The 14,105-nt window shown below is 42.1% G+C and overlaps 1 protein-coding gene across 5 annotated transcripts; it reads left to right on the forward strand.

The window, feature by feature from the left end:
* Positions 1-1,173: 1,173 nt before the first annotated feature.
* LOC117491216 (proline-rich transmembrane protein 4) lies at positions 1,174-14,103 on the forward strand. 5 transcript variants are annotated; one of them, XM_034141086.1, is made up of 4 exons: positions 1,174-1,589; positions 8,173-8,308; positions 8,663-9,561; positions 10,959-14,103. In XM_034141086.1, the coding sequence occupies exons 3-4, from the start codon at positions 8,775-8,777 to the stop codon at positions 13,028-13,030; spliced, it is 2,859 nt and encodes a 952-aa protein (XP_033996977.1). In that variant the 5' UTR covers positions 1,174-1,589; positions 8,173-8,308; positions 8,663-8,774; the 3' UTR covers positions 13,031-14,103. The 5 variants fall into 5 exon arrangements, with proteins under 5 accessions (XP_033996977.1, XP_033996974.1, XP_033996978.1 ...); XM_034141085.1 differs by having other exon boundaries at positions 1,175-1,589; positions 8,173-8,417; XM_034141083.1 differs by having other exon boundaries at positions 8,173-9,561.
* The last annotated feature ends 2 nt before the right edge of the window (positions 14,104-14,105 follow it).

A 14,105-nucleotide genomic window follows, 5' to 3' on the forward strand; every position in this document is an offset into this window, starting at 1 on the left:
TTGAAATAAAAAAGGAAAGTGAAACTTATGCTCGTCACCCTCTCCCTCCAGTCCACATTAATACAAATGATCCCAATACGTATGATTGTATGAAAATATCTTAAAATCAATACAAATGTATTTATTATAAACGTTAGTCCTTAACATCTATCACTGTGTATATCACCATTCAAACATCTTTTAAAAGTTGAACAAACCCCACACAGCTCAGTAAAGACTGTGAAATGTTGACTTTATTTGATCATTTCAGTAAAAACTAACATTCATATTTCTTTTGATTATAATACTGATGAATGTTCAAAACAAAGCACTTTGGCAACTTACCACATACGTTTTAAAAAGCTTAATAAGCACCGTAACTTTCATGATATCATTTCTCGTTCATAATCGGTTGTTTCCGTGAACGGCCGACTGTTGTGTGACGGCAAATGCCGCGGCCGCAAGGCATTGTGGGGCAGCATTTTCTCCTCTCCTTTCGGTTAGGGAGGTCCAGTGGTTCCTAAGCTAAAGGAGGTTATAAAGGAAGTTTGAAACCTCCTTTCCTTTTAATTTAGAGAATTCGAACGGCACTTATCATGGCTGCCACTGAGGGACTTCCGGGTCATTTCACTCCGTTAGGAAGGTTCCTAAGCTAAATGGACTATTCGACCGCAACCATGGTTTTAAATATATGCTAACTAGCTTATTAGCATCGCCATTCACCGTGACGTAGCATTTTTCCCATTTAAATGAATGGGGTTCTTCAGTTAGCAGCTAACGCTAAGCGAAGCGACGGTTTAGCTCATTAGATAAATAGATATACTTTATTTAAATAATTATTTATCTTAAACTGGGAAATGATTGTGTCACAGCAGAAGTGTTTTCAGGCATTACACGAGTTAAACATATTTAAAAGATACAATAAGATATAATAAAAATGAAGCATTAGCAGCAAGTATACACACAGGACACATATCACTAGAGTATCTAAAGAATACACAATATACAGAAAATACTGTATACATAGAGTACATTAAACAGTCTCACTAGCTAATGTTTGCTTTCTGTGTTAACTTAGTGATAGTTAATGGCACGGATAGCGTTATAACCGTGGTTCAAACAACCATTAATGTCACTTTCTATGTGAATAAAGTCATTTTAATGAAATAAAAGTGAACAAACTGTGAGCTGTAAGTTAGAATGTAAGTTGCTACACAGATTATGATGAATTATATCTAAATATTTGTATTATATTAATAATAATTTACACAGAAAACCAACTTTTTTATCGTAATGGTTAAAGTAATTTGCATGTAACGTTAATAACTGTCTGACCTTTCTATCATTTTCTCCTCTGCTTAGCATCACATTGACTAAATGGATCAATTTGGAACATGTTTACGTCACAGCAACATAGATAAGACAAGCACTGCACATGATGTGATAAAACACTACATATAAGCATCTAGAAATAGAACATATCATTGAATAAACTCTTTGAATTCCTCCTCTTCACTCCTGACAGTTTTCCACCTGAAACAGCTCTGTGGTCTTCATCAGGACAGCTGATGAGCAGCATGGAGGAGAACAGAGAGACCCCTGGAGCTCAGGTCAGTGTGCACTTCATCACAATATATTCCTAATTCCAGCGTTTCCGCCAGGCGGGCGTCTTGCCGTCATTTGACGCCCTTATTCAGCTCGGAACGGCCTATACAGACATAAATAAACCAGTGACTGTATTCGCCATGACACAGACAGTCTGTGGTTTGTACTTGTTTAACTTCTGTCTAGTTTCTGAACAGATATGAGGAGCTGAGGGCTAACAGCTAACGGCTGATGTTGGTTTTGTGGTTCACATTGAAGATGACGTCACGGCTCCGCCTACTCTGCGTTACTATAGTTACTGCCCCAGTTCCTAAACTGTATTGGAAACGCAGCATAAAGTGAGCCTAGCCTACCAAGGCCTAACTATACCGTACTAAGCCGTGCAAGGCCCTGCAGTGGAAATGCGCCATAAGTGGATGTCATTGAAGACCTTTACAAGAGCAGTCTCAGTGCTGTGGTTTGGACGAATGCCTGACTGGAACACATCCAAACAGTTATTTAAATGCAAGAAATTACTCAACTGTTGAAAAACAACTTTTTCAATGATTTTACCTAGAAATGGGAGGTTTGATATGGGCCTGTAATTGTTCAATACTGAAGCATCTAGATTATTCTTTTTTTAAGAGCGGTTTAATGACTGCAGTTTTCAGAGCCTGTGGAAAAACACCTGAGTGAAGAGACTTGTTTACTATGTGAAGTAGATCTGAGGTCATGCAAGGAAAAACATCTTGGAAAAATCCTGTTGGAATAATATCAAGGCAGCAGGAGGAGGATTTTAGATGTTGTATAATGTCCTCTAGGTTTTTATCATTAATCTGATGGAACTGTGTCATGGTGTTTGAATTGATTTTAGGTGGACACAGGGACAACACATCTGCTGTACCTGATGCAGAGGCACTGACTGCTTGTCTGATTTTCTGAATGTTGTCAGTGAAAAAGGCAAAGTCATTGCAGGCCCTGGTGGATAGAAGTTCAGAGGCTACTGACACTGTGGGGTTTGTTAGTCTGTCGACGGTAGCAAACAAGGCACGTGCGTTGTTTTTGTTTTCGGCAATGATGTCAGAGAAGAAAGACTGTCATGCAATTTACAATTCCAAATTATAAAAGCCAAGTCTCTCTTTATAGATTTCAAAATGAACCTGGAGATTTGTTTTTCTCCACCTGCGTTCAGCTTTTCGACACTCTCTTTTTTCTGTTCTCACGGTCATGGCCTTTCTCCATGGAGATATTTTCTTGCCAGTCACTTCCTTTACCCTAGTTGGAGCAATGGCATCTATAACATTTTTTATTTTTGAATTAAAATGATCTACTAGCTCATTTACTGAGATGTTAGCAGGGGCAAGTGTGGAAGAAACATTCTGAGTAAACATTTCCCTAGTGTTTTCAGTTAAATATCGCTTTGTGGTTACCTCTTTTTGAACATTTGTGTGAACAGAAATAGAGCTCTCAAAGGAATGATCAGAGAGTGCAACATCAGTCACCACAATCTCAGAGATAGACCCTTTGAGATCATTAAGTCCAGAGTGTGCCCCTTATTGTGCGTGTGCTCCGTCACATGCTGAGTCAGTCCATAGTTATCAAGAACACAAAACAGTTCTTTAGCCCCTCTGTCCTGGGGGTTGTCAACATGGATGTTAAAATCACCAACAATGACTCAGTAAAGTCATCAAAAAAGCTAAAAGAAGCTAGTAAAGAGCACAGGTGAACTCCCGCAGCCTTGGGGGGCCCCTACATTGGTTGTGATGGCAGATGACAGGGTTTTGTTAACCTTCACAAGTTGCTCTCTACTGGTGAGGGAAGCGGCATACCAGTAAATCAGGTATGGATTTACTTCCATTTTGGCCATTTTTGACACCAAGATGTCTGCTTGTATTGTGTTGAATGCTGCTGAGAAGTCTAGGAAGAGGGCTCTTGCATAGGTGTGACATTTATCTAAATGTTTAGTAATGATATGAACCAGAGTAGCAACAGTACCACCCCCTTGCTTATAGGCAAATTGGTATGTCTTGTCCGTCACAATAGGTTTAGCTGAAGAGGTCATTCCTGTCATGGTTCTCATGGTGTCCCACACTTTTTTGGGGTCTTTGGCTTTAAAAGCATTTCCCAAAAGCTCTCTGTAACATGCGGCTTTCACACCGGCGCTTTTCCCTTTCTAGCTCCTCGCGAGAGCTTTTCTGGTTCAGCTCCCGTTTCCCTTTTCAGCTCCCGCTCTGTTCACACTGCCCAGAGCTGCCGCTGCTGCGTCATGACGTCACAGTTTACGTCGCTGATTTTCTCCCACAACAACAACGGGCCGGGGACTGCATCGGGTCGATGATCGTGTTGCTTTTAATCATACGAAGCCAGATTAAATTAAATAACGACTTCTCCAACCTTATACTTTTCTCCAGAGTGCCGTGGTTCATTGTTTATTAATGTGTTTCAGCGGCATTTACCGACCGCTGCAGTGCTGGCTGCTCTTCCACGGGAGTTTATTCTCCCGTTAGCTCCGGGTTAGCTGACACGGCTCTAAAGTATTCACTGTCTGACTGTCACACAAGCAGCTGATACATATCCCCAGTTCCCCTTAAGTGAATGTGTGTCAGTCTGAATTGACGCTGTTTGGTGTCAGTCTGAATTGACGCTGTTTGGCATCACAACGCTGTTATGAAAGTTTCTCTGGTATAACATGGGTGATGTTAGCATAGCAACCGAAGCTAAACTGACTACTTGCTAAGCCGTTTCCTATAGGCACATTTTACCGGCGTATTTTTCATTATGATTCTACTTCTGATAGTCGGACATGACAACCTGTACAGCCCATGTATCTCCACAATGATCAATAACAGCGAACGGATGGTCAAAGTAAGGTTTCCTGCACGCCTCGACGTAAGAGACGTAAGCGACGCCGCGTCATAGCTCCGAAGCTCTTGCCTCTGGACCGACAATTTTTTGGAGCTGGAAGTGAACCGCATTCCGGAGCTATGACGCGCCGCCGCTGCGGTGTGAACAGGAAAAACCGGCGCTTTTCAGGCTCTAGCTCCCAGCAGGAGCTGGAAAAGCGCCGGTGTGAAAGGGGTATCAGTGCCAGTTTTGATTCCCTCAATTTGACTTTCAGTTCTTTCTCTGTCTAAGTGCTCCATAGTCTTTGTTTTTGAAAGCTATTTTCCTGGTTTTTATAACTTTTTCCTTAGTCACATATGATTTATTACTTGGATAGATTTGTATTTCTTTAGTGGGAACACAGAAGTTAATATAGTCTTTGGTAACAGTAGTTATTTCATCTAGTGAACCTTCCTGAAAAATGTCCCAATCTGTCCAATCAAAACAGGCTTTCAACTGTTCCCTACATTCATTTGTCCATGTCCTTATTACTTTCTTTTCTGGTTGACTTCCCTTCAGTTTGGTCTTATACACTGGTATCATATTCACAACGTTATGATCAGAGTGCAGTATTGGTGGTCTGTATTTAGACACATGGGCTCCTTTATCATTAACAAAGCATTTGTCCAGGATATTGTCTTTTCTGGTGTGATCCCTAACATACTGCTGGAACCCAGGTAACACAGTCTCCAGGCGACATTGCTTCATGTCCCCGAGCACTATTGCCGGTGCATGGGGGTGGCTGAGTTGCAGCTCGTGAACACAGTGTCCTCTGCCGCTGGGAGGCACGTAAACAACAAACAGTAAAATACACCCGAATTCTCTAGGCAAATAAAAGGGTCTTAACGTCATGCCGAGAATTTCTACGTTGGGATTGCAGGTTTTACATTTTACTGAGTATGATCGGCACCACAGATCATTAATATACACACAAATACCGCCTCCTCTGGTTTTCCCCGAGTTCGCATCCCTGTCTGCTCGAACAAGGGTGAATCCGGGTATAACGGATATAAGGAATTTTTTCAACAACAAAGTGGAGGAGAGTCCTCTCCTGTCAGACTGAGAGACTCGGTGAACTAAAGGACTCTCTCAGTGTTTAGATAGTTAACTTTAGTCTAAGTTATCTCAGTGGGTCTCAAACGTTTTGGTCACCATTAATGTAAACAATTATTTCCGAGGCACACGTTTATATGATCATTATAGTTATAAAAAAAATAAGAGAATAAATGAAAAACAGGTATGAAATACTGTATGACAGTTAAAAAAGAATAAAGTTTAAAAGGGTGATTTGTAAAATACCCATAAAGAAAAAGTAAATCTGTTTACAGTTCTGTTTCATATGGGTGTTGAGAGATGTATCCATAGATCTCTTCATTTTGCTCCCAAAGTGCACCAGATTGATGCTTTTAACTTCAATATTTAAAAATAAATCTTCCCGGGGGAGCTTGCCCCCGGACCCCCCTATGTGAGGTCCACTCCCCACTTATAAAAATAGCACTTTACCCCTGCTTACACCTATATGCCGTGAGCTGATTATCGAGCCTTCATTGTAACAGTCGCGGGTACACTGTGTATTTGCGTGTGGGGAGTGTTGCAGTAGAAAATTCCACTGTATCAACAGGTACATTAATGGGAAACCCTAAATGTTTGAGCACCCTCTATGAAACGTCAAGCTACCCCACAGCACCCCCAAAATAAATCTCTGGTGCCACTGAGCCTGACTATTTGTGTTGGGGGGGCCCGACTTTTATTTTTTTCTCCAAAGGGGGGGCCTGACAGAAAAAGTTTGAGAACCACTGGGGCCTGTCAGCCTTCCATCTGTGCACAAACTTATCTTGTGACCTCATTGGTCATGTGCGCGTTCGTGTGTGTTGGAGGAGGGGCTCTATAAGGAAGTGGCAGATTTTCTCCGGTTGTGTATTTTCAAATTCTAGCGATCTCGTGCCGGTTTCTCAAACTTACCTACCCTACCTTTAATTGAAGTTATTGTAGTGTTGAGCGAGTTTCAGTTTCATATAAATTGTTTGTTAGAAGATCTTTATTAATTCGCTATGCAAAAAGGACAAGTTTGATGTCTGGCTTCCCAGTGTGGCATTTTATTCTCATGGTATTCACTTGCGTTTTCTCCTTTGACTTTGCATCCAAAGTCATTCAAGAATATAACTGTGTCTGTTAACCCCTTAACCCTTTACAGTAACAAACTTAAAAAGTGAAAATGTTTTGGGAATATCGTTTGAAAAGGCTAGGTAAATGTTTTTGTATCCTCCCTTTATCCTAACAATGGCCATGGTTTGTTTTCGTCCTCATCTTTGCTTGTGCAGCTTTGTTTCTGTTTCTTGTCCTGACTGGCCACATTACCAGCTGGAGCCCAATCCCTGCTGACTTTGTGTTGTTGGAGTATGACCTGTCTAAACAGAAACCAGTTGCCCAAAGAATTAAGATAGCAAGTGTGTGGCTGCAATAATTGCCCCATGTCCCTCACTGAGCTCATATGTTTGGCTTGTCATTGTTCCTTTACAGTCACTTTAGTTACGGCTGGGTTGTCACCTTCCTGTGTCCTCATCAGACAGCGGGTTAATCACACCCCTCGGGGAAGTTGCTATCTTCATCACTGAGTGTCTCAAATGATCTAAAATAGCCCTCACTGTCTTTCAATCTTTGTTCACATTCATCTGAATACCACTGTTATGAGTAAATAGATGTAATCCTGAAAAAGGAAGCTTGTGCAAGATGAAAATGTAGGAGACAGTAGGTAAACTGCTCTCTTCATTATTGGGCGTAGTATTTGCAGTCACAGCCAGAAATCTTGGCAGGCAGAATTGTAATGTTTGTTTTTGCATATTGTGTTAAATATATGTTTGGCAAACTGATTTGGTATGCAGTTTGATCCAAATGTATCTAAATCATTTGGATGGAAGAAGAATCAATGTTCATTCACGCAAATACTAATCCTGGTTTAGAAATGAATGTCTCCTGATAGTTCAGCAAAGGCCTATGGAGAACTTTTCAGATCCTTACATCAGCCACACAGACACATAGTGTTAATATATGCTTTAAACTCCGACTTTAAATGCATCCTAAGGTATGTGGATCAGTGTCTATTTTAGGACTGTCCTCGAGAATTGAATTAGGCCACGAGGCTACTGGATTTCCCCTCATTTGGCAAAACAGCACACACGAACAAGAAAATAAAAGAAGAGAGTAACATGGCACAACCAGAAAATTGTCATTCATGTCAAGTAATGGCATTGCATCAAAGTGACAGGTGGTAATTGCAGACATAAGGGAAGCAATTCTGTGCCAAAAAGTGTATTAAGATGTTCAGATAAATGCACACAAGTAACCACTAGCATTCATTACGCATGTTTGCTATTCAAAGAGAATTTTCTCGTTTCTCATATACTGATTGTGACACCAACTGAGTGAAGCCTACTTTAATAGGAAGGGCACAGCATCAGTTGTAGATTAAACTCAATAGGATGTATTGATCCGTAGCACTGGTTCGCTCAGTGCAGGGTACTGCCTGCCGGATGGTTGACGATCGTGTTATGGCCCCTATGACATATTTATTTCCTTTTTTCCCCCCTTCCTCTTCACTTCTTTTTTCATACTGAATATCACATGCAGCCTATAACGTACCAGAGGGATGTGTGTGAGTGGTGTGATGAACAGAGACAGCAGTAAGAGATGATACTGAGTGTGGTGTGTATGATGCCTCACATTTAGGAGAACGGGATTGTGCAAACAGGCTGTCAGATCAGTGCAGCGGCAGAGAGTGGGACAGCGGGGGTTGTCTCGGGGAGGTGGGGTCTGTCCGTCCCATGTGTTGACTGTCGGATGGAGAGAAGAGGGGCACAGCACAGTGAGTATGAAAGGACACAGAGCGCTACGCAGAGAGAGACTGCAGGCATGCAGCAACATGGAGGAGCATATATGTTTAAAGAGGATGCAGCAGAGAGTGGATTGATGAGGTAAGAAAGCTGAACTGAGACCGGCTACAAGAAAGCAGTTGCGTATTGATTTGTATTTGCTGTTATTATGAATTAATCTTTTTATTGTAACGTGTGTACAGTGTTTAAGTCAGAAGACATTATAGATGAAGGGGGTATAGGTTTTTAGAAACATGAAGAAATTCAAGCTATTCATATACACAATGTTTGATATGTGGTTGTACTTATAGTGTCCTGAATGAGAGTTACCTTTCTTTCTCCCACAGGCATCAGGTCTTCAGATACCCGGGGGTTAAAGATCTGTCAAACATGTGATAGGCCAACATCCCTTGAAACCTTCATCATGTGACTTTGCGGTAGAGTTTGTAGACCCTCACCATGTTCTCTCTGTGGAATCTGTATCTTCTTCTCCCCCTCTACTTGCCTCTCTCTTTCCATGTCATAGCATTTACTGGAGAAAATGTCAAGGAAACACAACAGCCAGATACAGCAGTGCAGCATCTATCAAAGCTCCCACAGAAACATAATGGATTCACTTTAGCAGCAAGGAATCCTATGTTTAGGACTGAGAATGTCAAATTTCTGGGTCTACCTGCGAGTTTGCCTTTATTGTCATCTGAGGAGTTAGATAGACAAGGAGTGCTTGGAGAATATGAGGATTTACAGGACAGCATAGAGAAATCTAATGTGTTTCCTAAGGAGAAGGGACATGTCATATTGAGTCCTACTGATACAGAAGATACGACCTCCAAGGAGAGAACACAACCAGTAGGACCATCACCAGAAGGCGTACCACCTCAGACATCAAAGTATCAGCCAGCTGAAACGAGTACTGGATCTACTTTGCATTTTACACGGACTGGAGAGAATCGGCCGACTTTCCCAGCTTCGAAGAATGAGAAGATTGTCCCCCAGTTACCATTTCTTCTGTCTGGCTCAATTCCATCAGGCCACGACTCCACAACAACGGTCTCTGGTGGACCTTGGCCTGGCCTTGAGCGCCCAACTCCAACAGCAGCCACATGGAGATGGACCACGGGCCCTGGTATCAGGCAGAGAGAGACACAAGAGGGGACTGTCCCAGTGACAGAGAGCAAAGATGGAATGACTGATATTACAGGACTTCATTTAAACAAAGGAGCGGTCCGAATAGAAGAAGATAAAGGTAAGAGTCATGCCTTGAAATGTAATGCATTTGGAGCATGCATGATTTACTGAACATGATTAAACAAACCCTTATAGCCTATATCATGAATGGTAAGATTTATAGTCTCATTAAATACCTAAAATAAAATCCACTAGACTCCAGGTCTGTGTGACTGCAGTGTTTCCAATATGTATTCTGCTTGCAGACACAATTATTTGACATTCACAGAATGGTTTGCATCACTTCACTCCTCCGAGCGTTCACTCTCCTGAAACATCCCTCCCCGACTGTCCCTAAACCCTCTCTCCCCTCTCTTCCGCTCTCAATCCTTTTATCACAGGTTCTCCCACTCATTCCTCCACTATCTTGTTGATATAAAAACATTTCCTTTATTTTGCAGACAGTTTTTATTACCCACACTCAAAGGTTACAAGATAATGTGGTGCACATCTGCAGTATTTACTGAACACACACAAATGATGGCACTCACTTGTCAAAGTAAATGATGTGTTGTGTCCACAATCATAAGGGGAGGAGGGCTTTGACAGAACTGTGCGAGAAGTGAGCCTTCTTCAAGTTGCCTACACATTTAATACCAGACACAATTGTCAGCCAAATCTACAGTTTGATGAGTAAATGTATCAAATATTACTGACAAAATCCTGTGCTTAGAATGTATCTCTGCTTGTGTTGACACAATCAGTTCACTTATGATGGAGGATCAGAAATAGGACACATTCCAGTTATAACCAGAAGGCTCCCTGCATGGTTCTGTTGGCTCCATACTGCTTACTTTGAATGATTTCCTCCAAGAGATAAAGTGCCTACATTATTTATTAGTTGCACAATCACAGGTGCATTATGTACATTTAATATGACTGCTTGTTCTTGAATAAAGTATGTAACAAATATGATAGCACCTCTTGACCGTGCTTAATAATAGCCACACAGAATGAGAGCAGCAATGAGGTCAATACTGGCTAATCAACACACATCTCTCTATGTTACACACACACACACACACACACACACACACACACACACACACACACACACACACACACTACTTCCTCATGCTCCCACTCTCTCTGTGACCCAGTTAGAGATTCTCGGTTACAAGCATGCTCTGTTTTATAATGGATTAACTTCCAACATGGCAAATTCTCCCCTTTTATGGAAAATAAAGACTGTGGGTATAATTGACTTTGACCTGTATCAATCGGTTAGTTCATTTGTAAATGAATGTCCCTATTATTAAAATGTCATAATCAGCCTGCTGAAGTTCCCCAGGTGATTTCTGCCATTTGCCAACTGAGAACATCAGTTATGTGTGCATTTAAAATGTCTACCTTGTGGTTCTCTGTTGATACAACAAATAGGTCGGTAATGTTTCCTTTATTTATACTTCTTTACAGATGACCTCAAAGAAGATAACCCGCCTCTCTCAAACACCAATGGCACAATCTGCAAACCTTCAAACCAGTCGTGGACTCCCACCTACCCGGAGGATTTTACCCCTGACGAGTCCGTGCGCCCCTCTCTGCCTCTCAGCCCTGTGCTGTTTGTCCCTCTGTATTCGGACTGGAACTCTGCCCTCGCCACATGGGGATTTGCATGGGAAGCACATGTGTATGGACTGGGGTCTGTCTTTACCGTATTCGGCCTAATCTCTGTAGTTTGCCTTTTAGGCCTGCCCCTGCGATGTCCTCCGGGAAGCCCCTACTTCACCCTTCTGCACTTGTTCCTCCTAGCATTTGCCGGGATCCAAGCTTTCTGTTTGCTCTATGATGCTTACAATCACCAAGATCGTCTTCTCCCTCTGAGCTCTCTGCTTCTCTCGAATCTGCCCTTCCCCTGTTTGATTTCCGCCTTCTCCCTTGCTTTCCTTCTTCTTTCCTTGCGCTCCCGTTCACATCTTTCACTCCCACTTGCTAACTCCACCTCGTTCACAGCCTTGCCTAAACCTTGCCTGTTACTGTGTATGTCCCTGTTGTATTCTGGGGTCTCTCTAGGGTGTGTTGGCTTGCTTCAGTTCTTCCACAGCCTCCCCTTTGTGATCCTGCTATTCCCTCAGGGTTTGTTTGTATGTCTTACTATCTTTCTCTCTGGCTCCTACCTAATCTTCTACTGCTTGATGCAATTCAACACCAAACACATCTACAGGCTGAATGACAACGAAGAGAGTGGAGGATCTCCTGAAGGGATGCGACCTGCGAGTTGCCCCTTTGCCAAAGTGGAGGACTGGGGCAGGGCAGCAGGGGCTGGAGTAGGAGCTTCGTTGTGTTTGTTAGGATGTGGAGGCCTCCAGTTTTATGGGATCCTGCATGCTCTTGGTTTAGGAGGGGTTGATGGCTATGGGTTCCAGCCCTGGCCTTGGTGGGGTTACCAGGTAGGCTGCAGACTCTGTGAGGTTGGGGTGTGTCTGGGCTTGTCAATTATTGGTTCACACCCTATATTCTGTCACAGTAACTCCTCTATCAAGACTATAACTCGTCCCCGACCAGGGTCTTGGTCCCGCCTCTCCTGCAGCTCCCCTTCACGAGGGCTCACCCTGCCCTCTCAGGGACGTGCAGATTTGCCTATCCTCTCCTCTCACGATACTTGGTCCCAAGGTAAGCAAGAAAAGCTGGTGGTCTGTGATGTTTCCACAAAAGGACAGTCAGAGGCACTTCCTCTTTTCTCAATGCTGGATTCTACTGGAAATGGGCTAGTCTCCAAGTCCAGACAAACCCAGATCACCATACTGCCACTCCCTACACCCCCAACCCCACCGCACAAGCATAAAAATGCAGTTGAGTCCCAGCTATCGTCACTGGATAGCCTGGAACTGGAGGCAGACACTACACTGGATCTGCGGCCCCCTTCTCCCATAGACCTGTCCCGCAGCATTGACCAGGCTCTGTTCAGTGAATCCATATTCTCTCACAGTATCTTTGGTTTGCCAGGACTCTATCACGCTTCTTCCAGCCTCTCTTTGAGCTCTCCTAGCCAAGATGCGTCTAACCAAGGGCCTAGCTCTGTGGAAAATGCCCTCTACCGAACCTCTTCCTGTGGTGATGCGGATCAAGAGAATGCCCTATCCAGATCAGGGGCTTCCCAGGCACAAAGCTCTTTGACATCTCACTGCAAGCAAACAATATCACCAGAGCAATGGGACTGGAAAGAAAGCGTCTCTGGTTCAACCCAGGGTCTGTGCAGCAATCCCAAAGAGAACGGAAAACTACGCTTGCACTCCTGGGCAAACAGGGGTCAGAACTTTGCTCAGAGCAGCCTCCCACAAGCAATTCCCCACCTGTCTTACCACAGGCGCTACCGAACCCTGAGCTTAGCCTCCCAGGACAGTCGTGGATCAGGACAACTGGCAGAGACTAAACACCTGAGTGAAAGCAAACAGCTTGAATGGGATATGGCTGTTCAGGCAGAGTTTGTCAACGTGTGCAGACAAATTGACACTCTGAGTGTTTGCAGTGACACCATTGAATTATAAATGTCCAGTTCGGATTTAAATGCACTTGACATTGTACAGAAAAAGCAGACCCTGCTATTGTTAGATTAAGTAATTCAATTGTAAATCATAAAAGTTATACGGATGGAAATATCTACCTTAACTAACAAAAGGGGAATATTGATATGGACATTATTATGTAGATCTAATTTATTTTGTATAAATACTGTACTGTTGATATGATATTCAAAATGTGATTTTAAAGGTTGTCTTTATCAGCTTGTGGTATTTTAACTGAAATTGTCATTCCATTCACACATTCATGAATGTCAATCTATTGCTCAAGACTGCAAATGCTTTGCTTTCATCTAAAGCAGGAGTTTTAATATTTATATAACTGACATGTTGAAGTTTTTTGTTTTTAAAGGGATAAACAGGTAAAGGAAAGCCTTCGTTAATAGAGAGAACAGACTATATTGAATGAAACAAAGGCTCGTTCTACACCATTAATCTACTGTTGTGTTTTCAATAGTGAATAGTGAGACATTTTACAAATATTGAGATAACCTTCTTTGACTTCAAACCATAAAGGTAGACAAATACAAATATAATTGAGTGCCAGATGTTTGTGATGTTGAAAGCATAATATTTTGCCAACACATGATCAGTATCTAGCTGTTTAATGAGTTGTGTACAGAGTGGGCAAACATTAACTACTAGGAACAAACATTTTGGCATGTAGTTCATTCATAAAATTGTTTATTATGTGTTTCAGCGTGATGTAATACATTTGGAAATTCAAGGCAAAGTCATATACAGGATGAGTTTTCTTCCATGTTTTTCCTGCTTGGTCAACAATGTCAGAATTATCTTTTAAAAAGATAAATGTAAAGAATGTTGTAGCACCTACAGTGATATGCAATAATCTGAGGTTTTTTTAATCTACCGGAGGGAGGCAAACTCTGGGCCCACAGTTAATGTGAGAGGCTTGAATTTAAAATTGAAGTAGTAACATTTTGAAAATAGTGTTATCTAGTGGTAACAACACATTTCACATATTAGTCAAATAAGTCAAATGTGGGATTTTCTGGAGATATAAAAGAGAAAATAAAACAAT

The sequence above is a fragment of the Trematomus bernacchii genome, unplaced genomic scaffold (assembly GCF_902827165.1).
Source record: "Trematomus bernacchii unplaced genomic scaffold, fTreBer1.1, whole genome shotgun sequence".
In the NCBI taxonomy this organism is placed as follows: Eukaryota; Metazoa; Chordata; class Actinopteri; order Perciformes; family Nototheniidae; genus Trematomus; species Trematomus bernacchii.

Excerpts from the sequence above, each read along its gene's own strand:
- LOC117491216 (XM_034141083.1), top strand. The coding sequence starts at position 8,775 with ATGTTCTCTCTGTGGAATCTGTATCTTCTTCTCCCCCTCTACTTGCCT. Across the intron at positions 9,562-10,958 it reads CCGAATAGAAGAAGATAAAG|ATGACCTCAAAGAAGATAAC; the intron begins GTAAGAGTCATG and ends ACTTCTTTACAG.